Here is a 26,393-nt window from a genome sequence, read left to right as displayed (position 1 = left end):
AATTAAATTAAAGTACTCGTATCGGCTTTAGAAAAAGTGGCATCGGTGCATCCCTAAATAAAACAGAGCTTTCTTTTTTTTTGTGCTACCCTGTGTCTGTAGTGGCTTCTTGCGTTATGAACTTTGCGTCCCCTAAATTTCTACTCCAGAGTCTACTGTATCTTTTATCGCCACAAATAAATGGTAAAACAGCCCTGATTATGGGAAGTGACGGCAGTGATGAAGCACTGGGACTCACGGCCTCGAATTGCTTGAGTCGGTTGGTGGCCTCCATCAGCTCCTTGTCCTTGTCCTCGGCGTGAGACTCGCACAGTCTCAGAGCCTTTTCTGCCTCGGCCGCTCGAGCCTCCGCTTCCTCCAGTCGGGATTTGAGTTCGTCGATTCTCCGCTGCTGCAGCATGGACGGGACGCCTGCGGGGAGGGGAATGATGAGCCGGGACTAAACTGGGATTAAAACCCAGAGGAACCAGAGCTACAATGGATTTAAAACTAGGTCTAACCAAGCAATAAAACAGTTTTGGTTTTGTGAGGCTGGGAGGATGGTGTAGCAGTGAGGGGAGACTTATGAGAAGGCACTATTTAGTTGGCTGGGAATTATAGCATGATTTTTCAGTAAAGGCAAGGCAAGTCATGCACCAACATGTCAACGTGTAGAAAGGCCCAACCAGGGACTGGAGTTGAAAATTAGCACTAGCTATAAACTCTTTTTGCATCGCATCAGTAACAAGCTTGTTTTGTACTATGTTGACTTGCAATGTCCCTGTCAAATAAATCAATAAATAAAAAAATAAAACACTGCACCGTTTCTCTGCAGGGCCTGAAAACGGCTTTGTTTTCGTGTAGTAACTGACTTTATCTGGACTTCTCACCATGTTAACAGATAGGAGAAAAGGGGCGGGCACCATTCATGGCGACGCCCACGCGAGCCTCTGGATTAAGGTGAATAGGGCCTTTAACCTGTTACCTGCCGTCCCCCTTATCAGGGTTAGGGCTAATCAGGATATAATTAGGGTCAAGAACAGCAAATGTAATGTAAGTTGTGTTTTACTCACACAGATCTCACACGTATTTTTAGAAACTAGAAGGTCTTGGCTTTCAAATAAGGTATTACACTGGCATATAGGCTGTAAGCTTGTTAACTATAACTCTAATTCTAACCCTAAGGTGGGGAGTTAACAGGTTAATGGAGAAAACTAGCAAAAAATCTCAACATTGACCTCTTTGTGAAGAATTGATTAGAGGTGGGCTGATATTTGGGTATTTTCAATATTGGCTATTGGCCATCTCGCACACGCAGAGCTTTGAAAGTAGTTTAAAATGGATTATAGGCAGGACAGTTGGACAAATCAGCCACAAATATTGCTAAATAAGAACAGCATCAACCTTAGAAACACCCATATTGGTCGACCTCTAGAATCGATGTTTCTGTATCTAAACCGGGTGGACGAGGCCCCACCTGTGTCGGTCCGGGTGGACGTCTTGAGCTCCTCGATGAGCTGCGTGTGCTTCTCCATCTCGCCCGTGTACTGCTGCACCTGCTCGCTCAGAACCTGGATCTGCGAGTCCCTGTCTTGCACCGCCTGCGGGAGAGAGCGCCACACGCTACCACAGAGCGAAAACCACCGAAAAGCATGGAAACGTGTGGAATAACAGACAGGAGCGGGGAAAGGCAGACGGACAGAAAGACTTACGGCGCATAGATCGTAAATGACCTGTCCACAAGCAGCGATGGAGGAAAGAGATGAAGGAAGAAGTGAAATATGGTGAGGAGAAAGCAGGGACAGACGTAATTGAACTCAAAACATCTTCACAGGAAAGAAAAGTCCATAAATATGAGGGCAGGCCATGGACGGCACACTGGGAATGCACTAGATTATGTGAGATGGATGTAAGAGGCAGGTGCTGAAAACGTATGAGACCACACACACACAAGCGTTAGACCTCCATCTGAGCTAGTCCCGCCCCTCCAGACCTGCTGCAGTGCCAGGATGTTGCTCTTGTCCATGTCCATCTGGGTGGAGCGGAGTTTCTCTCTCAGCTCCCGAATCATCTGCTGATAAACCAGGAGCTCATCGTCCTTCGCTGACAGGACATGCTGAAAACATGAGAAATGTAGAAAATGTAAGGTGGCTTTTGGTCAAATTTTCCATGATTAAAGAGCCGGTATTAAGGTTTTTGCAAGTATGTCGTAATAATCTTAAACATATTTATTACTATCTTACACTTTGTTGGTTGGAAAATGAAATCTTGATCAAAAACAGCTAAAATCCAGTAGTTTGACTTCCTGGTTTCCACACGATCTCACCATAAGCTCTCCCCACCCACCCACGTCATGCTCCCCTTTGCTGTGCGGCTGTTTAAAATGAAAAAAGTGAACTATGGCCAGTGTTTTTGATTTGCTATGAAAGGATTAAGCTTAGCAAGAGATGCACTAAAACATATACAATAAGCCAGGATGAATGAGAGTGTGTTTGAGAGTGCACATGGGGGACGACGGATGGAAATTAGCCCATGGCTAGAAGGCTACAATCCAGTATGGCGTGTTTACATGCATGAGACCCATGTATGTTCATTAACATACATTGTCCCCACCAAATAAACCAATAAAAACAACAACAAAAAGAGATGGGCTGGGATTTGAGCTGTTGCCACGCTGCTAAGGACAGCCATTAGAGAAGATTCAAAGACTTATCAAATTGATGAGAGAGGGTCGAAACTAGGAATGTTCATGGTTAACCGAAACACAGCTCCAGGCCTGTTTTTGATGCGAGTACAACCTTAAAACGTGGCTCTGAAAAGTTGATTTTGCCTCCTTTAATATATCAGAATGTACAGTGCTTTAGGCCCACCTTCCACTCCTGGACTTTGGCGTTGACCGCGGCCATGATGGGGTCTTCGTCCTCGGTCATGCCCTGAATCCTCTCCGTCAGCTCACGCACCTGCACATACCACACCACAGAGAGAAAAATCACAACACAGTCTACTTTTTTTTTTTTTTAAAAGCCATAAAAATCTTGGACAAGAAACCGTTCTCCATTCACCACTGCACTGTCTTAGAGAAGCACCATTTACTCAATTTTGATAATTTCATTCATTCTAAATATGGTTGCCTTGTATACAAAGTATTGCATGGACTTGCTCCGCCTCCATTGCAGGATTTCATCAAATCAAAGTCTGTTAGTGGGATCATGGGCACCAAGGCATCAGCTCGAGGAGACTGTGAGGTTCCACACAGGAGAACCTCCTTCGGACAGACAGTGCTCTCTGTCAAAGGCACCAAGTGCTGGAATAGTCTCCCTTTATCAGTCAGAGAGACTCCAACTCTGGCCACTTTTAAAACACGTTTTAAACAGTGGCTAAAGGAAAACCAGGCCTGTGAACACTTTTAGTTGTTATTGCATTTATAGTGATTTGTTGTCACATTTTGTTAATTGTAAATTGTAAATTGTGTATGTGCTGCCTGCCTAGGGACTACAGATGGAAACTAGCATCCCTGCTATTATCTGGCATATTTACAGTGCTCATGTGCAACTGTTCATTAATATGCATTTTCCCTATCAAATAAATAAATAAATAAATATAAAAATACATTATGATGACTTTTCTCTAAACTCAAACAAAGAAACAACCATTGTTTATTACAGAAAAACTCATTTTCTTATATAGCTGCTATACAGGGTTATTAGAGCAGAAGCAAGTAAAATGTATTGCTTTCAATACCCAAATACTGTATTTTACTGCCACAAATGCTGAAAAAACTCTGCATGTTAAGTTTTTCAAGATTTGCAAACATTTCATCAAACAGAAGAGAGAATTGGACAAAACAGGAAACTTAATGCAAAAATATGTGGTCATTTTGACTCATGGTGCCGTGTAAACAAGCAGCATCCTCCCTCTCTCTTGGTACAGTTGCGTTTTTTGCCTTTTTCTGCGAACTGCATTTGTAGTTTCATTGTTTTATGATGCTTTTGTACGCCTTTGCCCTGCGTTTGTGGGGTTTGTAAAAGTAAACAAACAGCAGCTTACGAGCTAAAGACATTTGAGACCTACAGTACAAATGTCTTCTTCTGAAACACTGAAGATGCACCAAGATCTCCCACACCTGCAGCACAGAGGAGGCGTCACAAGAGGAGCTAGAGGAAACATGGAAGGGACAGACGAGGAGGTATCCGGGCGAGACTCACAGCTAAGCCGCACCTGCCTTCTAATGATCTGGCTAATGGACGGTCACGGGAGAATAACGGGAGGGAGCTGCACAGGAGGAAGGAGGAGCTGACCAGTGCAGGACACCACGCTCTGAAACTGGGACGAACCCAGGAGGCGCTGCACCGTCTCAGAGGATCAGAGGAGACTGACGGCAGACAGGTTTCCTCCGGGTGCTACGGTTTCCCCGACCTCCAAAAACGTGTGGGTCAGGTCGGCCACAGCGGCTCAGGACTAACACCTGAACACTATTCTGTCGTACGATTGAACAATGACAAATAAAGCTTAACTTACTTACTCAATTTCAGCCAAAACTGCTACTGAATGTGTTCTAGACCACAATTTTGGTATTTTTGATGAACTGACACAGTAAAAATGGTTGAGCAATGTCATAATTTTTCAACAAATTTAGGTTTAATGCCAGTTTGAATCCAATTAAATGCTTTTTAATGACAGTTCCAGTAAATAACAATAAGCTCTGTGTGCTCTTGTTCTCTTTTGCCCCTTTTCATTCCTTTGTTAAATGTGATTGTTGCACTTGCCTTTTGTAATCAAGCTCCTCTGCTTTGGGACACGATGGTTGAAGTATTTGAAACTGTAGTTAGTGCTGCAGTCTCTCCTCGTGTTTCTCAAAAGCCACAGTTCCACTAATGTCCAGCAGGAGCCACATATTATCCTCCGTCAGCCACAAACATAAAGCAGTTATATCCAACTCACTGAAGGTCCAGGGCGCAGGCGTAAAGAGCCGATGTGTAAAAAAGTAAAACGATGACGCCAATGCAGGAGGCGGTGCTAACAAACAAAGCTTCGCCATTTCAGAAAGCGATGGCGCAGGTACGAGTGCCGAGAGCTTTTGTTGTTTTCCTCCTTCTGTGGGAGCACACGCTTGAGACAGGTAATTGTTTTTAAATAATTTAAATACTTTGAATGCCATTTGAATACTTCAAATACACGGGCCGCGCCCTACCCAGGTAGATTAAGACAAATGTGGCCCAGCGAGTTCGCACTGTGCGAGTTTGTTCCGAGCGGCGTCACAAAATGGAAGATTCACCTTGACGGTAAGTCAGAGCGATGTTTATCAGAACTAAATGTTTTGTCGTCTGCAGAGCTAAAGACGAGCCTAACATCTTCATATCTTGACCAATTCTTCGGCATAAACTAGTTATAAGAAGAAAATGAACATCTGTAAAAAAAATGCATCTTGCCTTATTTTTGAGGGGAGGAAAAAAAAAGCTAAACTTTTTGTTGAGTTAAACCTGAAAACTGAAAAAGTGTCTCATCCACAAATGGAGCCGTGTAAATTCAGAAGGTTTTTAAGATGAAGATAAAAGGGAAACTTCCTCATCAAAGTGTTCTTAACCTTGATTTGAAAAGAAAAGGCAGGGAACATTCAGATCTATGCATGTCAGTGACCACAGCCAGGTCGAAATCAGAGGTTCTCGCCCCAAAAGTGCGACTAAGGTGAAACTTTGTCAAAAATGTTGCTTTTGTTAGTTGTTGACAGTCAGCCAAATTATCATTGTCAAACCAACAGAGCTCTGTAGACACACTGAATTTGACGTTGCATTTATATCAAATGAAAACGCTGCTCGTATTTGATATTATTATTATTATTATTATTATTATTATTATCATAACGATACGATAAACTTACAATATACTTTATTAATCCAGAAGGAAATTCAGTTCATCAGCTGCACAATCCAGTCACACATAAAAACAGCAGATTTAAAATAACTAGCAGAAAAGAAAAAAAAATAGGACAGTGCAGAGAATAAATATAAAAATATAGAATGACTGTAATTATGTAGTTATCAGAAGTAGAGTAGCTAAAATACTTAAGAGTAACCTAACCTCGAATTCATTTTACTCAAGATGTCGAAAGTAGTGGCCAAAATAGTTACTCAAGAAAAAAAGTACCTGGACAAAATGCCACTTGAGTACTGAGAGTACTGAGGAACTGTTTGAGTCAGATTTACGATTCAGTCGTGACATAAATCTATAGCCTGGGAGCACAGCTGCTGCCGTGTGCGCCCGAATCATTTCACAGCAGTCTGGGGACCAAGGCTGAAATCTTTGCATGGATTTGGGGCCAATCACAGAACGAGGAGGGACGGCAAGACGATGAAGCGCTATTCGACATACGGAAGCTTTTAGTTTGCTTTAAAAAAAAAGCTGAACTGGAGAAAGGTGGGGGGTAAGAGGTTAAAGTAAAAACAAAAGCTCTACACGAGTATCATGTTATTATCATTAACTCCTTAATATTGAACTAAAAATCCATCCCAAAACTGCTCTGGTCTAAAGAGTTGCTTCTTTAATTAATTTCACGTTGTTTTCAGACAAAGTGGTGCTCCGAGCCGTGATGGGAGACGAAGTGACGCTGATCTACGCGTCACCAAGCGTCCGTCTGACCGAACACAGCGCCGCCTACTGGACGTCAGCCAACGTCCTGCCGGACCAGTACGTCCTATATTACAAGGACGGGATCTCTGACACGTACAAGCAGGCCGCGCAGTACCAGGGCCGGGTGCGGATGGCCCATCCCGATCCGCAGGGCAGCAACATGTCCCTGATCCTGACAAACGTCACAAAGGAGGACAGCGGAGAATACTTCTTCAAATACATCCAGGGAGGAGCTTCATACAGACCCCCGTCTGAAGTGGAGCCAATCATCACCTTCCAGCTGATCGTGACTGATAAAGAGGCGGAGCCTCTTCATCATGGCATGGTCATACGAAGAGACATGGTCATGTATAAATGGGCGGAGCCAGGTACAGAGATTGGCACTATAGAGCTCCACAGTTCATATTCTTCCCCATCCTCCCCATTGAGTAATTTTTTCCCAATTTTTTTTTTTTTTAATTTAGCCTAAACGAGCGAGCCAGAGCCTTTCTCCACCCACAAACAAAAGTCTATTATTAAAAGATGGTAAATCCAAGTTTGATGCTGTTGGTCCAGGTACAGCATTTAGGGAAGTGACTTGGTTGTTTCAGCTCAAATGAATGACACGAGTCTAAAAGTCTTTTATGGATGGATTCAATAATAGAATGCTGCAGACCCGGAGCCGAGACAGATCCACGACGGTGAGGCGGATCCGCCGTGATAGTGCGCCCTCTGCTGGTAGGAACAGATCCACGACAGTATTATTTGTTAATAATTTATGTTTTACAATTATTGCTAGGTTTAGTTTTAAATCGTTAGGATTAGGGGTAGGTTAAGATAAGTGTTAGGTTAGGTTAGGGTTGTTAGGTTTAAGATTAGGTTAGGGCTGTTAATGATAGGTTAAGATTAGGGTTAGGTTAGGGTTGTTAGGTTTAAGATTAGGTGAAGATTAGGATCGTTTGGGAACAAAAATAACAAGGATTTTTTATGCTGTTCAAAGTTATGTTATCTTTGTCAATCAACATTAGCATCTAAGTACACTTTCCAAATTTGTTCATAAGAATTTTGTTTTGTTTTCATGAAAAAATGTAAATAACTCAGCCGACTAACTCCTCACATGCGTGAAGTAGATCAACATCTCTCAACATCAACCCTCCTAAAAGCTGATCGGTCTAGATCCGCCTTATCCAGCAGAGGGCGCACTCACGGTAGATCTGTCCCGGCTCCGGGTCTGCAGCTTTCCCGATGGATTTGGCCCCGGTGCCTGATGATAACTACCCCCTGACCGACTGAGTAAAGAAACAAAAATCACAAATGGTTTTGGGGTGAAAAGTGCGTTTGAACCCTTCATTGTCCTTCCAATACCACCGCCTGAAATATCTGACCTTCCAAAGTCCAGTCCAGATCAAACCAGGACTAACCCGGCTCTAAAGTGACATAAGTGTGGGCCGCGCTGGACTGTGTGTGGACCCGTTTGATATCAGAGTTAAAGCTGTTCTGTTTCACTGAGGAGAGTTGTGTTTGTGTTTTCAGAGAAACCGAACACGGCGCTGATCGTGGGTTTGTCTGTCGCCGGCGCTCTGCTCTTCGCGAGTCTGACCGCAGTCGGCATCTGGCTGTTTCGGAATCGAAACCAGCGTCCAAACAACAATGTGGAGATGGAGATGGAGCGTGTGGTTTAAACTATCACAGAGGTCTCCAAAGCTTCTTGGTTCTTCGCATTTTTTCAGTTATTCCTCAAGAAACAAAATACCAAGTGTTCATTTCCAGACGCTGTGGGACGAAGTGTTGCAGTCCTGAAGTGTTCAAAGAGTCCTGAAGTGTTCAATGTAGACAGTATCACAGCAGGGGCGTGTCCCAGGGGTGGCCAATGGGGGTCCGGGCAAATAAATACGGTTTTAGGTCAATTTCATTTCACTTTTGCGCGCGTCCCTTCTCCAATTATCAGAGTGCATCGGATCTTGTTGCCATTGACCAAGGCAAGTTTCATCAAACTTCAAGCTTTATTCCTGGAAGAGCACCTGATTTTTACAGTAGTTTAACTTTTTATAAACTGTTTTTGACCCAGTGTTACACCCCCGATCAACTTCCCTTTACAAGTGTCCACTAAATTAGCATTTAGTCGACTAAAACTAGACTAAAAAGAATTACTAAATGACCTAAATTAGTGTCAAGTTTTACACAGCACAAAAACCACACATTTAAACCTGGGACTATCTATTATTTACATTTCATTGCAGATTATTTGGGCCATTTTTAGGCAGAAAACGAAAACATAAAATGACAGAAAGCTTGTGATACATGTTTTTTTCCATATCTACAGCAGATGATTCAAATGAATATCTCGAAATCAAAATATTTTCCTTATTCCTTAGTCTTATAGTATTTCAATGGTGTTCTCTGTGTCCTGAACATTTGTTGTGAGCATTTCTCTTGTATTTTTAACCCTGTATTATCGATCACGTGAAACACGCTTTCACAGCCTCTGTTCCTGCTTTTACACTCACACTTCACTTGAGCCTCCACACACAAATAAACATCTGTATTAACATCTTTGTAGATCAATGTAAGCTACATTTCAGAAACTTTGAACTGGAAACTGTTTAAACTCTCCTCGTGTCATTACACTTCAGAGATGGCTTTATAGAAGGTTTCTGTGTCACCTGACGGTGTTATCATGTACTCATGTCACATTTCACAATAAACGAGCAGAGAAATCTGTTTGGTGCTGGTGATTGATTGATTATTAACTGTTCTCTCCCACTTTAACCCCTGATTATATTCAATAAACCCATTGAGTGCCAAAAACAGAAAAACGAATTAAATGATAATAATTACATAAAATCAAAAAAACAATCAAAAACATATATTCATATATTATTGCGCTTTTCTTTTTTTAGTCTGAGGGGGCGTGGTGTTAGTCTGAGGGAGCGTGGTGTTAGTCTGAGGGAGCGTGTTAGTCTGAGGGGGCGTGGTGTTACTCTGAGGGGGCGTGGTGTTAGTCCGAGGGGGCGTGGTGTTAGTCCGAGGGGGCGTGGTGTTAGTCCGAGGGGGCGTGGTGTTAGTCCGAGGGGGCGTGGTGTTAGTCTGAGGGGCGAGGTGTTAGTCTGATGGGCGTGGTGTTAGTCTGAGGGGGCGTGGTGTTAGTCTGAGGGGCGTGGTGTTAGTCTGAGGGGGCGTGGTGTTAGTCTGAGGGGGCGTGGTGTTAGTCTGAGGGGGCGTGGTGTTAGTCTGAGGGGCGTGGTGTTAGTCTGAGGGGGCGTGGTGTTAGTCTGAGGGGGCATGGTGTTAGTCTGAGGGGCGTGGTGTTAGTCTGAGGGGGCGTGGTGTTAGTCCGAGGGGGCGTGGTGTTAGTCTGAGGGGCGTGGTGTTAGTCTGAGGGGGCGTGGTGTTAGTCTGAGGGGGCGTGGTGTTAGTCTGAGGGGGCGTGGTGTTAGTCTGAGGGGGCGTTGTGTTAGTCTGAGGGGCGTGGTGTTAGTCTGAGGGGGCGTGGTGTTAGTCCGAGGGGGCGTGGTGTTAGTCTGAGGGGGCGTGGTGTTAGTCTGAGGGGGCGTGGTGTTAGTCTGATAGGGGCGTTGTGTTAGTCTGAGGGGGCGTGGTGTTAGTCTGAGGGGGCATGGTGTTAGTCTGAGGGGCGTGGTGTTAGTCTGAGGGGGCGTGGTGTTAGTCCGAGGGGGCGTGGTGTTAGTCTGAGGGGCGTGGTGTTAGTCTGAGGGGGCGTGGTGTTAGTCTGAGGGGGCGTGGTGTTAGTCTGAGGGGGCGTGGTGTTAGTCTGAGGGGGCGTTGTGTTAGTCTGAGGGGCGTGGTGTTAGTCTGAGGGGGCGTGGTGTTAGTCCGAGGGGGCGTGGTGTTAGTCTGAGGGGGCGTGGTGTTAGTCTGATAGGGGCGTTGTGTTAGTCTGAGGGGGTGTGGTGTTAGTCTGAGGGGGCGTGTCCATAGCTATAACATAGAATACGCCGTGGTGCTACAAATATCATGAAAAATGGTCTGGATTGTTGGCGGTCTACAGCTAAATCCACAAAACAGCGCGACCTCAATGTGTTAAAGTGGACTTCTGTCGAGCGCAGCTTCAGTAAATTAACAATAAGCTCTGTGTACTGTGATTGATTATCTGTCAGAAGCGACAGATATTTCCTTTTATGTTTTCTGTCACTGCCCAAGGTGACAGAACCGTTCCCGCCCACCATAACCCCCGATTACATTTAAAAGATTTACTGTCACTTTTGCGCTGCAGAGTTGAAAGTACAGTAACTTCAGTGTGTCAGAAATGAACACCCTAACCACTAAGTATACCATTTCATTACTCCAATTATAATAAAACGCTGCCGTTGCCTCGTCCTGACGTAGTTTCCTATTGCGTGGAGGCCTTTTGCGGTGGTCTGCTGTAAATCCTTCCTTCCGCTGGATAATGTTCGAGCTCTGATCTGGTGGTTCACGTAGATCACTCTGAAAGACAGCTCCTCGGGTTACAGCGCCCTCCGTAAATCTCCCGCTCTCCCTCCCATGACTTTAATAGGAACATGTTGACCTCAAAAACAGGGACAAATTAACTCCTGATCACGCCTGGCGTTCGCACTGTGTTCTCTGCTCAAGGGGGTGTAAATATCGTTACATTCGCGTCATATTTCTGATGGTTTATTGCGGCGCAGTGTTCAGACGTGATCATACATCCGTGCCAAATACATCGCTGCCAAATTTATGACATATAAATTCCTGAATTTGAATTTAATGTTAATTTGTAGACAGATCAAAGACAGCAGATTTGGCAGGAACTGGACCAAGGTTTATACAGGTGGCTGCGAGTCAAGCTGATGCACTTTAATGCAAATGTAACGGCCAAATACAAAAACCAACGCCACAAATGCAAAAGCTCATAATTGCAGATGAGATGAATGTGCTTTTTTCTTTCTTTCTTTCCTTAATTTCTCCTTGCCTCCTTTCTTTCCTCCTTTTCTTTCCTTCTGTCCATCTTTAAATCTTTTGAACACCAGTAAGAAGAAGGGCGGGACAAGAACAGACTGAACGAGCTGAACAGGAGGGCCAGCTCCGTCCTGGGAGGACGTGAGGGACAGGAGGGTGTTAGCCAAGCTCACCTCCAGCATGGACAACACCTCCCACCCATTGCACGGGACAGTAGAGGAGCTGAGCAGCTCTTTCAGTGGCAGACTGAGACACTGCCATCCATCCATCCATCCATCCATCCATCCATCCATCCTTCCTTCCTTCCTTCCTTCCTTCCTTCCTTCCTTCCTTCCTTCCTTCCTTCCTTCCTTCCTTCCTTCCTTCCTTCCTTCCTTCCTTCCTTCCTTCCTTCCTTCCTTCCTTCCTTCCTTCAATCAATCTCCTCTTCCTTTCCTTCCTTCCTTCCTTCCTTCCTTCCTTCCTTCCTTCCTTCAATCTCCTCTTCCTTCCTTCCTTCCTTCCTTCCTTCCTTCCATCTCCTCTTCCTTCCTCCCCCTCCTCCTACTTCCTTCCATCTCCCCTTCCTTCCTTCCTTCCTTCCTTCCTTCCTTCCTTCCTTCCTTCCTTCCTTCCTTCCTTCCTTCCTTCCTTCCTTCCTTCTTTTGAGTTTCCTGCAAATAAAACTACACTTATAGAAACAAAATGGCCAAAATGGCAACATTATTTCAGGCTTCCAACTGTTGCGATTGGCGTTCACACCTGTGGGGGCACTCTATCAAAACCTTCCACAGGAAAAACAGTGAACAAGAAACACGCTTCTCTGATTGGTTGATTAAACGCCACTTCCTGTTCTGTCTTTCGTTTACAAAATGGAGCGGTATCAGACTGTGGCCGTGAGGGTTTGTCTTAAAATAACTTCACATTAACTTTGCTCAGAACGCACAGATCTTTTTAGTACTCATAATGAGCAGCAGAACCGGGACTAAACCAGGACTAAAGCAGGACTGGCGGACCCTGGAGATATTGTTTTTCCTTCACATGAGACAACTATGAAATCTCCGGGTAGAGACATGGAAAACTACAGACTGTCCAAGGTAAAGAGACGCGGCGTAATGTACTATAAAGGTTCAAGAGGAGATTGTGAATGCGACCTAAGATGGCTGCCAAACACCACACACTCTTTCAGATCCATATTTTAGTGTTTTTGACAAACTTAAGCCGTAAATAGCCAAGCAATGCCCAAGAAATGCAGATTAAAAGCCAATTTGAATCCACTTTATTGCTTTTCTTTGCCACAATAATAACGTGCAGTAATCTTACCCCTGTGATGTTGCATTATTTGACCGTAAACGTGTGTGAATGACCTGTATCTTGGCGTGGTCCCGGTCCCTCCGCAGCTGGTCCATGGCGGAGTCCGTCTGCTGAACCACGATCTTCATCTTGTTGTACTCGTCGGTCATCTTCTCCATCTCCTGCACGGACTCCTCCAAACTGCGCTGCAGCTGCTCGTTCTGCGCCTTCAGATGCGCGCCCTCGTCCTCCGCTCGCTGCCAACATACACACGAGTCCAGAGGCAGCGGCGTTAAAATGAATGTCTTATTTCGACTCTAAAGCATTCTTCAGGTCAGTCACAAATCACGGGAGCAGAGGGAGAGCAGTAAACACAGGTGCAGGGCGTTAAAGTGACTGATGAAGGATGGAGCGTCTGTGCAGAGGGTCCAGGCCGTGATAAATCTACTCGAGACAGAAGATGCTGATGTATGATTAAAAAAAGGCTGCATTTGAAAGATTTGGACCTGAACTTCAGTGTTTTTGATAAAAGCAACTGAGATCAAGCTGTCATTTCTTATCTGGCATCAGAATCGTTATTCAGGTTCTACAAAACTTTAGGCCCTTGAGGTTTTCTTTACATTCCTGTATCAACATCTCCACTGTAGTAGCTCCTTGAAAAACGTTATCCAAACTCTCCCGCTTTGGACTTAACAATATTTTGAAGGTTTTTTTAAAGGTGCATTACGCGTTGTGCATTATGTGACTCTATGATGCTCCAGGATCAATTGTGTTTGGAGTTTCTAGTATCAGTAGTTTTCACTGCTGGCGGATCCTCTCACCATAAAACCTACAAAACAATTGATCCTGGAGAGTTGTAGAGGCCACTCAATTATGCACAAGTATCAAGCCTTTCTTTTCCTCTTAAAAAGTTGCGGAATACACCTTTAAGATCCCAATTTCAACCATGATTTACCGGGACAGTGCATATTAACACATTGAGTGCCAAAAAATGGAAAAACTTGTTTTTGCAGGTTTTCTTAATTAATACACCTAATGCACCTTATATGTGATTTTGGTAGCTCTGTTATGAACTGAAGGGAAATAAATGATGATCAGAAACGTATGAAAAGTCACGATCTGGACATACAGTGGGGAAAAAAAGTATTTGGCCAAAATCCAATAGAATGTCTATGTGAAACTGACCAAATACTTTTTTTCCCCACTGTATATATTATTGCGTTTCTTTTCGTCTTTTTTTTGGTCCGAGGGGGCGTGGTGTTGTGTAGTGAACAGCTGTAAAGCCGACACTTCTCTCTCGCTCTCTGACAAAGCAGAGCAGCTTCACATGGAAAGATCAAAAAAGTTGAGATTTTAACATTTCTCTGAGTTTTTAAACGGTCCAAGTGTTGTTGTTGAAAACTGACTTCAAACTAATATATTTAGGCATTTGCCTCTTCACATAACGTTAGTGTCAGAGAGGAGAGAGGAGTTAATCAGAAAGGACAGTGTTTCATAAAACCCCCGTTATCTCCGAATCTAGAAAAAAACAGTGATTTTGATCCAAACTAGCCTCTGTTTAGCTTTGGATTTAAACTGTTTTCACCTATGGAGAGCTTAGAGTCTCACCTTTCAAACGAGCCACAGCATGTGTCCATAGATATAACATAGAATATGTTGTGGTGCTACAAATATCATGAAAAACGGTCTGGATTGTTGGCACTCAACAGCTAAATCCCCAAAACAGCGCGGCCTCAATGTGTTAATGAACATACATACATCTCATGCATGTAAACGAGCCACACCAAATTGTAGCCTTGGGATAATTTCCATCCGTCGTCGACTCGTCCCCCATGTGCACTCTCAAACACACTCTCATTCATCCTGGCCTATTGTACATGTTTTAAGTGGTAGGTGAAACCGGAGTACCCTGGAGGAAACCTACACAGACACGGGGAGAACATGCAAACTCCACACAGAAAGGCTCCGTCCAGGTGGGACTTGAACCCAGGACCACTAAACATCTTTGCAAAATGACTCTTTACATAAAATATAATATATATAAAATGACAGAAAACGTATATAACATAAAACAGACACCAAGAGATAAATGCACATGTGTATTAGGGCTGTGCGATTAATCTAAATTCGATTACGATTTCGATTACAACAGCAAACAATTACAAAACTAGCATAAACTTGCGTTATTTCAGGCCGCTGGGATTATTTTCCCTTCGCTTTTCTCGTGCCATGGCTCAAGCTTTTGTCTGACATAAAAACAAACGGCGCTGTGTGATGATGTCATCAGGCCGCACTGCTTAGTTTACTTGTGCAGGTGTGAGGGCTGGCCAGCAGGGGGCAGGTGTGAAACAGGGACCTCTCTTTAATCAAGGCGTACTTGAAATCATTTGTATTTTTATGACTGTCCAGAAAACATAAAGTGTAGTGTAGTGTTTTGATTAATAAATAAATAAAATAAAGATAGACTTTTTTTTAAAGGCAACAAATAATCGTTTGAATAATCGTGATTTCAATTATGACAAAAATAATCGTGATTATTATTTTTTCAATAGTCGAGCAGCCCTAATATGTATTCTCATATAGTGTATGTAAACATCTGGCTCGGTGTGTTGTACCTGTAGGTCGTCCAGACACTGGTACAGGTGCCTGTTGGCCTCGGTCAGTTTCTTCTGGACCTCCGCGCTCTGGTCTCTGGACGGAGTCGGCTCTTTGGCGTCGAGTTCAGCCCGATAGAAGTTCACGTCCTGCGTCAGCTGCTCATTCTGACGGAGAACAGAACAGAAGAGGACAGGGCAGGGCAGGGCAGGGCAGGGCGGGGCAGGGCAGGGCAGGGCAGGGTAGGACAGGACATCCATTTAATTCAGATTCAAACTTCTGCACATGAATCACAACTTCTCCTAAGGGGCAGTACTACTATAGACTAAAGATGAAATACTTGGAGAATTCTACTTTGGGGCATAATTGCTAGGACATACCAGCTACAAATCAGCTGAACCTTACCTCTCTCTTAAGTTTTTTAATCTTAAGTGGAGAGAAAGAAGAAAAGATTTTTTGAAGCCAACCAGAAAACAGACAATAAAGGAAGAAACCTGTCAATATAACATTTAATCCTGGATAATTCAAAACTGTGTGAATGAAGTGAAATGTCTGTTTTTGATGAAGGAACAACATTGTAACATGATTTAAAGATCCAAAAAGTTGATTTTGCAGGAAACTGTGTCTCCTTTAAGTGTGGATACTCACCTCTCGTTTCAGCTTTTGCACTTTGGCCTCAGCGTCCTCCGCACGAGTCAGCAACTGCAACAAACAACCAGTGAAAGAAGACTGGATTAGGGCTTTGAAAAACCATTCACAAATACCGCTCCATGTTGTGTGTGTGAAAAGTCAGCCCTGAGCACACCTGGGCACAGAGAGGAGCCAAGAGTTTTTAATAAGGCCAAGAAACGACTGCACCACTGACATGAAAACAAATTCATTAGCATTTATTATTTCTTCCTCTTTCACTATGACCCAAAGGGATTAGCCGTGTCTTGCACAAATCAGGACAGGAGTGTTCGCCATTAGCTGCAAGACAAAAACACATTTGCTGTGACGAACGTTTCAAGTCTTTGCTCCAGATGTGAAGCTTTTAACATGATGCAAGTGACTGTCCCCCGTCCATCAGTAAATCCCTGCCATGGAGTCTTCAGCCTTGTAGAGAGAGGAAGACATGTGTCGCTCACGTGCGTGTGGCGCAGAGGTCTTGGGCTGGGAAAAAAACTATTTGATTTAAAAATCGAGTTGGTCAAAGTCAAATCAATTCATATTTTCTAAAAAAAAAACTATTTTTTAGATGTTTTTCTTTTTCTGTTTTGAGCTCTCTGCTCTGAACAAATGTGCCTCAGTTCCCTCAATCCAAATACAGCATGAATAATTTGGATGTTTAACAATCTTTGTTGCTCAGTGACTTTTCAGTTAGAGAAAGGTTTTGCCTTTGCAATTTTGTTTATGTTGGTGCACCTTTATTAAAAACAATAAATATATATTTTAAAAATATATTTATAGTTCGCAGTTATTTTGTTTCAAATGGAGGGGGGGGGGGGGGAAACAAAATCTCAAATTGAGTTTTTTAATAAAAAACACATCTGTTCTACAGAGGTTCCTGAATGGCGGATCTCAGTCCGGATCTGAACCATGGATCTGAACTCTTCTGAATCCCTTCAGGTGACCAGCTGCGTGGTCTTTCTCCCTCTCTGCAGCAAAGCGGTAACTACTGCGCTAAGTACAAATAATTCCACTGATCGTTTTCTACAAAAAATAGCAGTGATTAAATAAACCAGGACTAAAGTCCAAGCCGGGCTCAGAGAGGAGAGAGAAGGAGCACTGCACTGTCAACATGTTGTTGATAATATGTTCACATTCTGACAAACTGTCCTGATAACAGGATGCCTTTAATGCATTATTTTCAAAGCATCACAAGTATTATTGGTTTTAATAAAGGCTAAAATCTCCCTATATAACCGTACATTAACCCTGTATGCTCCGGACCTTTGCTTGACCATTAATGACCTTTAATGCCTTTCCTTGCCTCTCAGAAAGAACATTACGTTGCGGTTTACAGACGGGTCCGTTCAGCAGAACCTTCTCCTGGTCGTGGGGTTACCTCGGCGTTGAGTTGGCGCTCTCGGCCCATCTCTTCTCGCAGCTCTGAGGCCTCTCTCTCCCTCTGCTCCAGCTGAGACTCCAGGTGCCTGAACTCCAGGGGGAGACTCCTGCGCTGAGCTCCTGTCCCGGGGAACTGGAACCATCACAGGGACACCACAACATGAGAACATTTCTACCAAACTCAAACAACAACTTCCTCTTCCAACGGGACTAAAGCAGATTTAACCTTAGCCTTATCCAAGTGCTTTTTCTCCAGTTTTACCCAAATCTAAAAGCTTTTCGACTGGAGCTTTCAAACTATAGGCCAATGTACTAATGCCTCATTTAAACGCTAAGACCAACAAAACGGAACTATGATTTTTACTCTCGTTGTTGCTGTGTAGAGACTTTTTGCTACTTTTGTTTTGTTACAATTTTTAAATTATATATTGACGTTCATTGTCACGTTTTTTGACACTTTTTAGATGTTTATTGTCACGTTTTTGTTCTTTTTTGTTGCGTTTTCATTCTTGTTTTTGACTTATTTTTGCCGCTGTTTCAACGCTATTTTCAAGAAGCTTTTAGATTTGGGTAAAGCCGTACTGTGCTCGGTTCAGGCAAGGGTTAAGGGGTTAAAGGGAGGCCATTATGCTTTTTGCAGGTACAAGATACTAATCTCAAACATGTCTTTATCGCGGTCTCCACATAAACATAAGAGCTTGCAGAAAACACCAAATATTTCCATGTTGGTTCTCCTGCAGTAAAATCAACAAACAATAATATTCACCATGGTATTTCCTTTTAAAATGCTTGATACTTTTACACTCTTCAATTTCTCTTGTAACTTCTATTGGCAAACTATTCCATATTCTTACTCATGTGGTAATAACTACAGGGAAATCAAAATGTCACCTTTTAAAAGCGTTTCTTCAGTGGCTCCAACATTGGGTCAAGGCAAATTAAGTAGTGCTGTTTTTAAGTAGTTTTAAATCATAGAATAAGAATAAAATCTCCTGTATGAACTGCCTTCCTGAATGGACAGTAGTAATGTTGACGTGGAAAAGGCAGAGCTGCTTGTGGAGTACGGGGGAATTAGCCGCATAAGCTTCTTAGGGATTTTCAGCCAATCAGTGCGCGGCTTTAGACGTCCTGCTATTGGTTAAGCTGGACACGGTTTGGTTAAGTGTTAAAGCGCATATGACAGGTTTTTATGCTTTTTTTATTTAACATCAGTTGTTTGTAATAATTATAATTTTATTTCAGTGAAGCAGCAATTTTATTGTAGAAATGTTGGGCAGAAAAGTCATTTTTATTTGAATTTTTAAGCTACTGACAGGAAATGACAGATAGAGGTATGTGTTCCATAGAATTTTGACTCATTTCCCATAGGTTTGTTAAGTGATGATGTCATCGCTTTAGCCCTATTCTCTATGATAAGATTTACCTAATTTTAACCTGCTGTAGAGCTGACTACATGGTTCTTTATAAACATCTGATCACTCAGAAATATTACATTTACTCTAGATTTTCTTTTTTTTCTTTAGTAATGCTTTTCTGACATTAATTATCTGTTTTTCTCCATACACTATGAAGTTATACACTATGAAATTATTCTAAATATAAAAAATAACTTCATTTTACCTGGTGAAATGGTGAGCTATATACCAGTTTGGGGCCTTTTATCTGTTGTTATTTCAGCAGGAGATTCAGATAAAACTTTGTTTATTTGTTGTGTTTATTTATGGAACTCTCAACTGTTTGGATTCAGGAAGTGATCGAAACTAGTAAACAAACCTTTCTGTCTCACCAAAAGAACAAACAGTCTATTGAAATAATGACAAATGTAATGATAATTTATATAAAACGAAAAAACTGCTTCCTTTTACCTTAAGTTCTTGTTTCAGTCGTTCAATCTCAGCCTTCAGTTCTTTCTCTAGGAAAACAAAAAGGTGAATGTTTCCAAAATATGTTTAAACAATCATTATTATTATTTTTTTGTCTAAACCCACCTTGTTCTGCGTGCTCCTCAACGGTTTTATCAATGAACTGGTCGATCTGATCAACTTCTTTTCCCTTGATCTGGAAAGAAAAAAAAAACACTTTGACCAAAAAGATAACTGTATTTGTTAGTTGTTTTGTAGCTTCTCAACTAGAGTTTCCCGCCTATAGGCTTGTGTCCCGCCTCATTTGAAAGCTAACTTTTTTGCCGCTTTTTCAGCGCATTTTTTAAACATTTTTGTTGTGTTTTCGTAGTTTTTTTTTGTTGTGTTTTGGCTACTCTTTCGTGGATTTCTCGTGGATTTTTTTGTGGCATTTCGTGGTTTTTTTGCTGTGTTATTGTTGCTTTTTTGTCATGTTTTTTTCGGGGGTATTTGATGTGTTTTTGTCACTTTTTCATCAGTTTTGTTACTTTTTTGTTGCTTTTCCCTCACTCTTTAATCTTGTATTGTTGTTGCTTTATTAATTGTGTTGCTTTTCCTTTATTTGCGCTGCATCCAAACACAGTAAAATAAATAGAAGACGGCTTAAAGGAATATTTAGTTAGTTTAGTTAGTTATAATTACCCACTTATGTTTACATATTTGTTTACACTTTTAAATAGATTTTAATTTCGTTAAACTGTTCATTAAAAGGAAATATTTCATCTTTATCTATTATGACAAATTCTCATCTCGTTCTCATGTCTCGGTCCACCCCTGCTGGACTACAGATGCCTTTACCTTGAGCAGAGTTTGAAACACCTGGAGAACGTGTGTGATCTTCTCTGGAGGCTTGTCTGTGACCTGCCAATCCTCTGTCTGTGAAAACAAATCATTACATTCAATTCAAGTCTCGTAACTTCATTTTTACTGAATTTTACAAACACAATCACAGAAAGAATTCCAAACAGTAGTAGTGGTAAAGTTCATGTTTAGTTTACCTCTTAACCCCACCTGTATCGAGCACATTTTCTCCAGTCTGGCTTAAAAACTAGCAACATAATAGCGACAATAAAGGGGAACCAAAAGTGTGACAAAAACATGACAGAAGAGTAATAGAAAAGTGGCAACAAAGTGACAAAACACAAGGAAAAAGATCTGTTTAAATGAGTTTTGTAGGTCTTAGCTTTCACATGCCTACAAATCTTGGTTAAAGCTGAACTGGAGAAAATGAACTTGTTTAAGGCGGGATTAAACATTAAAGGGACTATACGCAGTTTAAAAATGTTAAAGAGGGGGTATTATGCTTTTTTCAATCACATAGCACCAGTCTATATCACACTACAATGATTGATGACGAAACCTTCTGTTGGTCTGTAAATGCAGTAAATTAGAATAACTGCCTTGTATAAAATTGCTCTCTCAAAATGGCTGTAGTGAATGTCTTGAAATAGGCCTCTGTCTCTTTAAGAACCTCTGAGCCTTTCCGACACGCCCCCTCCACACGCTGTCTGTGGCCTCAGTGGGGAGGGGGTTCTGCTGAGGAGCAGTGGTTGGTTACTCGGCTGGTGACGAAAGCTCGGAGGCGTCTCCAGGAGGTGGGGGCGTTCCTAGGAGGACTCAGGCAAACCTCCAGAGTTTTTACAGGTTACTCAAAAATACGTGAATGTGCCAAGGCAACACTTCAGGCATGTTTTTAATGAGGGAATGACATAATAACATGATGTAAAGCTTGAAAAAGTCGATTTTGCATAATACCCCCCCCTTTAAAAGTATTTTCCTCCCCCTACATGTTCCAGTCATGTCCTAATGTGTAGAATGAGCCCAGACCTGTTCACCACAACCAGTGTTGGGCAAGTTACTTAAAAATGGTAATATACTTTATATTAGTGATTACAGCTTTAAAAATGTAAAAAGTTTGTATTATATATTACGGTTTCAAAAATGTAGCTGAGTTTCACTACTTTGAGTTACTTTTGGCAAAATGTAAACTGAAAATGTTAAAAATGCCACCGAGCAAAAGTGCAGAAGGAGATTTCTTTTTCCTTCGCTTTCCCCCATTCTCTTCTGTTTTGTAAATGTCCAACTTGATCTGGCACGTTGCATGTTATTTGAGGGAGTTTGTCATTTTTTCATTCGTACATTAAAATGCACCTGTAACTTGAGTTACTTGAATTGTAATGACAAATATGTTCCTGTATTTGGTCTCAGTAATATGTTATGTTCCTCAGTTACCGAAAAAAGTAATTTATTTTTGTAATTCGTTACTTTTCTAATACGTTACCCCCAACACTGACCACAACTGCCTCTAAAATCCTGCACTGTCGCTCAAAAAGTTGATACTTTGGGTCTGAAGTGCCGTCATGCACGAGCTTAATATAGAGACTGCAGTTACGCATGAGACCTGAGGTGGCAGTAGTGAGTATAAAATGACCAACTTACATCTAGTCTCTTTAACTAACTTAGTTCAGATGGTCTGTAGTGATGTCTTGTTTAGTCACAATTTGCTGGAAAAACTAGTTTACAGTTTCTATATCATGTTGTAATGGTTTAGTGAAATATGTAATAATATCGTTATCGCGATATTGCATAGCCGTATCGCACATCGCAAGTTACTTCAAAATCGTTCACCCTACAAAACAGCATGGTAGAGCAATTTATAGCATCTGCAAAGACAAATAGATATCTGCATGCGTGCATAAAGCTCCTGTTTACAGAATAAACGAGCACAAACATTGGCAAAGAAACGTGCCCAAGCCAAAAACGCTCATAACAAGGTAGAATAGTACGTACCCGAGTAAACATGTGACAGATCTCATCCATCTGCTTTTTCCCAAGTTCATGAAGTCCTCTTGGGTTAATCCTGTCCACTCTCTCCCATTCAAGTGTCACAGTCATTTTGGCAAATTGCAGCAACTCAACCGATATAGTTTAAGTGGAATAAGTCCAAAACTGACAGCTATCTTGCAGCACAATCCCAGCTGTAACTTTGCATTGTTTACAATTTAGCATCTGCATTTCAAGTCCTGAAAAGGAAGATTTGCTGTCCAAACATTGCCCAGGAACACGTGTTGGATATTTACGAACATAAAGTTATCATTAAAGTGATCAAAAACACCCCAAATAAGTAGTTTCCGTTAAAACCGTGAAGGAAACTGTCAACAGGAGGAGAAGACAGGAGGCTAGGCTGGGCTTCTGCTGCTGCCTAGGAAACCACTGCTGCGTAACGTTACCATTTCCGGTGTCAAACTTTGGCGAAAAACTTTAATTAACCACAACAAACATTTGAAACAACACGAATTAAATGGTACAATTGCACACCCGAAACGTTTCACTACGATTCCATCACCAAAAACAAGCTGACATAGGAACACAAGACAGTTTTTCATCGGGAACAGCGATGCTAAGCTACATTTCAACTCTCGCGCTCGCCTCTGCACCGGAAGTGATTAGGACGCTCCTCTCTCTCTGTAGTCTCACTCCAAAAGAAAAATGTTGCCGCTTCGTTTTTAGCACAATCTAGGCTTCGGTAAATATTTCCAGGCGTCGGATTGAATCGACCCGCACTATCCTCTCACCGTGCGATTAACCTGGTAAGTCAGACGTGAAAGCTGAAGCGCTTGCGTGCTTTAAAGTGCACAAAACCGGTGTCGGGCTAGTTAGCATTAGCCGCGAAATTAGCCACCTTCTCTTTAAAAACATAGTTATCCACGTTGTGTTGTTTTCTGGGTTTGCTGCAAAATGGGAAGGCGTGCGGAGATTGTGGGCAAATGGTTTGGGTGTGTTTATGAACTTTGTGGTGATTAAATATCCGTAAGTTGTGCCCATAGTGTTTGAATACTCTCTTGATTGTCTTGAAGATTGGTGCAGACAGCTGTCATTGAGGCGTTGGGAGGAGAATGTCCTGCACTTCTTTGGAATGCAAACCCGTAAAAACAGCCTGTTTACAAAAAGATGGGTTGTGTTTCGTATTGCTGTGTTATCCAATGGAATGCATAATGGAGTGGATATTTTAGTTTTATTATCATCACTTGACAAACTATCTGCTTTGCCATATCCGGCTATGGTTTGCCCTTAGGCTATTGTTGCTGTAGGTTACATAATGTGTCGCTATAGAAGATAATATGGCCAAAGTCAAGGATTTCATTTAAGTTACAAAAAAAACTTATTTTATTACAATTTCAACATCTATAGTTGACAATAACGTATTGAAAACTTCAACAGATTATGAATTTTAGCTGTTTTTGTGTTGTTTGTAATGCATGTGTAACTTCACTTTGCCACAATTATTGCTTTTTTATATTGACCAACAAATTACATAATGATTAACTTTTTTCTGTACATTTACGAGCTTTTTACTTGTGGGAGTTGAAGAAGAACTTTATTTATATAGCGCCTTTCTCAGATATGGTCACAAAGCGCTTTACATGAGACAATTTTACATTCACTTCACACTCGTTGGTGGTGAGCTACATATGTACACTGCGTTCCAAATTATTATGCAAATTGTATTTCAGTGCCATAAATGTAAAAAAAAAAAAAAACAGTTTTTCAATTAAACTCATGGATGGTATTGTGTCTCAGGCTCTTTGAATCACTGACATTAATCTCAGACGCCTGTGAAGATTAGTTTTCAGGTTAAGCCCAGGCAAGGGAAAAGCTACTGAAAAAGGGTGTTCCACATTATTAGGCAGACCATCATTTTCAAGCAATAAGGGAAAGAAAAAGGATCTCTCTGCTGATGAAAAGCGTGAAATAGTTGAATGCCTTGGTCTTGGTATGAAAATTAAGCGTAATCATCACACTGTTTGTGGCTGATTCAGAGCACACAGACAAATAGATCAGATTAAGAGAACAGCTGCTACAAAGCAACAGACAGGTGTTTGAAGCTGTTGGTGCCTCTGGAGTCTCCCGAACATGAAGGTGCAGGACCCTCCAGAGGCTGCAGTTGTGCATAAACCTTCTATCCGGCCTCCCCTAAACTGTTCATTGAAGCTGATGCAGAAACGGCTGCAGTGGCTCAGAAATACATGAAGACTCATTTTCAAACAGTCTTGTTCACTGATGAGGCCGTGTGACCCTGGATGGTCAGATGGATGGAGTAGTGGATGGTTGGTGAATGGCCACCATGTCCTAACAAGGCTGTGACGTCAGTAAGGAGGGGGCGGAGTCATGTTTTGGGCCAGAATCATGGTGAGAGAGCTGGTCGGGCCCTTTAGGCTCCCTAAAGGTGTGAAAATGACCTCTGAAAAATATGTGGAGTTTCTGACTGACCACTGTCTTCCTTGGTACAAAAAGAAGAGCCGTGTTTTCCCAAAGAAGATCATCTTCATCATGACAACGCACCATGTCCTGCTGTAAAGAAAACCTCTGCATCACTGGCTGCTATGGGCATAAAAGGAGAGAAACTCATGATGTGGACCCCCTCCTCCCCTGACTTCAACCCTATTGAGAACCTTTGGAGCCTCAACAAGCAAAACATCTATGAGGGTGGGAGGCAGTTTTCATCCAAACAGCAGCTCTGGGAGGCTATTCTGAGGAGGCTATTCTGACATCCTGCAAAGAATTCCGAGCAGAAACTCTCCCAAAACTCACAAGTTTAATGGATTTGGAATAAATGGAAGCTGCTGTAAAGAATGGCTCCTATGCTAAAATGTAACTTGACTTTCTTCGTTGGTTTGCAGATTCTGTCCAACAAGTTCAAAACAAAAAGAATCAAGCGTGAGAAGAACTGTCGTCTGCCTGTTGTGAGTCACCAAGAAAGCGTTGGAGATCTACTGGTTGGAGATCTCTGCCTTAGGGTTACAGTGTCAGTGCCATGGGGTTTCTGAGATAATATGAATATCTCTTTTCATTGTGACAGGGTTTATTCCCTTGTATTGACCCCCGTCTGTCTCCCGCAGTGCTCGATGAGGGTTCGCCCCGGCCATGGCTGCTGTGTCCTGGCGAGAGGTGCTCCTGTTGACGGGGCTGGTGGTCGGCTGTTACTGGAACAGTTTGTCCTGTGGCTTCGTGTTTGATGACGTTTCGGCCATCCTTGACAACAAAGACCTGCGCCCGTCCACGCCGCTCAAAAACCTCTTCCTCAATGACTTCTGGGGCACCCCCATGTCGGAGGTACGTTTGAATGTTTGCTTTTTTTACCAGTATACTACTGTATAAAGACTTGATTACTTTATGCATGCTGTTAATTGGGAAAGCTGTGGTTATTATTCAATTTAGTTTCAGCCCAGTACAGTAGTTAAAACAGGAATATTCCCAAGTAAGCACCTTATTTGGAGGCAAAGCTAGTATTTCTATTCTTATTTTAAATATTTTATTACCTTGTAAATTTGGACAAACTCCCAAATTAAGGCGAGACACCACGGCAAGTAGAAATATTGATTTTTCATGCAGTGGTCAATGTGGAGATTTTTATCTTGTCTCCCATTACATCTTAGTTTTCATGTCAGAGTATAAAAATGACAAACCATACACAGTACTAGGCGGAAATTTCTCGGAAGTAGCTTCACAAAGCTCCTTTTTTCCGCTCATGCAGCAACGTCACCACTTTAGTAGCACAAAAAAACAAGGCAAGATTATATATATACAGTATATACTGTATATTACAGATGTTTTCACTTTAAATTACGAAACTAGACACTCTAATACACCGTATGTGTGATTTTGGTAGCTCTGTGATGAAAGAAGTTAAATAAATGATGATCAAAAACTTGGAAAAGTCGGGATCTGGACATTTTATATATATTATTGCGTTTCTTTTCGTCTATTTTTTGGTCCGAGGGGGCGTGGTGTTAGTCTGAGGGGGCGTGGTGTTAGTCTGAGGGGGCGTGGGGTTGTGTAGCGAACAGCTGTAAAGCCGACACTTCTCTCGCTCTCTGGAGCTCGTTTGACATAGCAGAGCGGCTTCCCATGGAAAGATCGAAACAGTTGAGATTTTAACATTTCTCTAAGTTTTTAAATGGTTAAAATCGGTCCAAGGACGACTGAGAAACATCCTGTTAAAGTCTTCAATCCAGAACAAGGCTGTTTAAATGCACACGCCATAAAAAGAGATTGAGAACACGCGGTGTT

The 26,393-nt window shown here is 42.1% G+C and overlaps 2 protein-coding genes across 2 annotated transcripts in view; one reads left to right on the top strand and one right to left on the bottom strand.

Annotated features, from left to right (window-relative positions):
- cep290 (centrosomal protein 290) overlaps positions 1-22,470 on the bottom strand; it is an 87,615-nt gene extending 65,145 nt beyond the window's left edge. Inside the window, exons 1-12 of the mRNA XM_079560397.1 lie at positions 22,113-22,470; positions 20,121-20,198; positions 19,410-19,479; positions 19,287-19,333; positions 17,420-17,554; positions 16,021-16,074; positions 15,393-15,539; positions 12,852-13,034; positions 2,850-2,939; positions 1,973-2,095; positions 1,457-1,580; positions 239-411 (exon numbers count right to left, since the gene is read on the bottom strand). Coding sequence (XP_079416523.1) covers positions 239-411; positions 1,457-1,580; positions 1,973-2,095; positions 2,850-2,939; positions 12,852-13,034; positions 15,393-15,539; positions 16,021-16,074; positions 17,420-17,554; positions 19,287-19,333; positions 19,410-19,479; positions 20,121-20,198; positions 22,113-22,217 — 1,329 coding nt within the window. The 5' untranslated portion in view covers positions 22,218-22,470. The remainder of the gene's footprint in view (positions 1-238; positions 412-1,456; positions 1,581-1,972; positions 2,096-2,849; positions 2,940-12,851; positions 13,035-15,392; positions 15,540-16,020; positions 16,075-17,419; positions 17,555-19,286; positions 19,334-19,409; positions 19,480-20,120; positions 20,199-22,112) is intronic.
- Positions 22,471-22,782: 312 nt separating this feature from the next.
- tmtc3 (transmembrane O-mannosyltransferase targeting cadherins 3) overlaps positions 22,783-26,393 on the top strand; it is a 67,646-nt gene continuing 64,035 nt past the window's right edge. Inside the window, exons 1-2 of the mRNA XM_079560405.1 lie at positions 22,783-22,912; positions 25,223-25,436. Coding sequence (XP_079416531.1) covers positions 25,248-25,436 — 189 coding nt within the window. The 5' untranslated portion in view covers positions 22,783-22,912; positions 25,223-25,247. The remainder of the gene's footprint in view (positions 22,913-25,222; positions 25,437-26,393) is intronic.

This window comes from Gobius niger (genome assembly GCF_951799975.1).
Source record: "Gobius niger genome assembly, chromosome: 7".
Lineage (NCBI taxonomy): Eukaryota > Metazoa > Chordata > Actinopteri > Gobiiformes > Gobiidae > Gobius > Gobius niger.
Note: the sequence above shows the minus strand (reverse complement) of the source record. Positions and strands in the feature narration are given on the sequence as shown.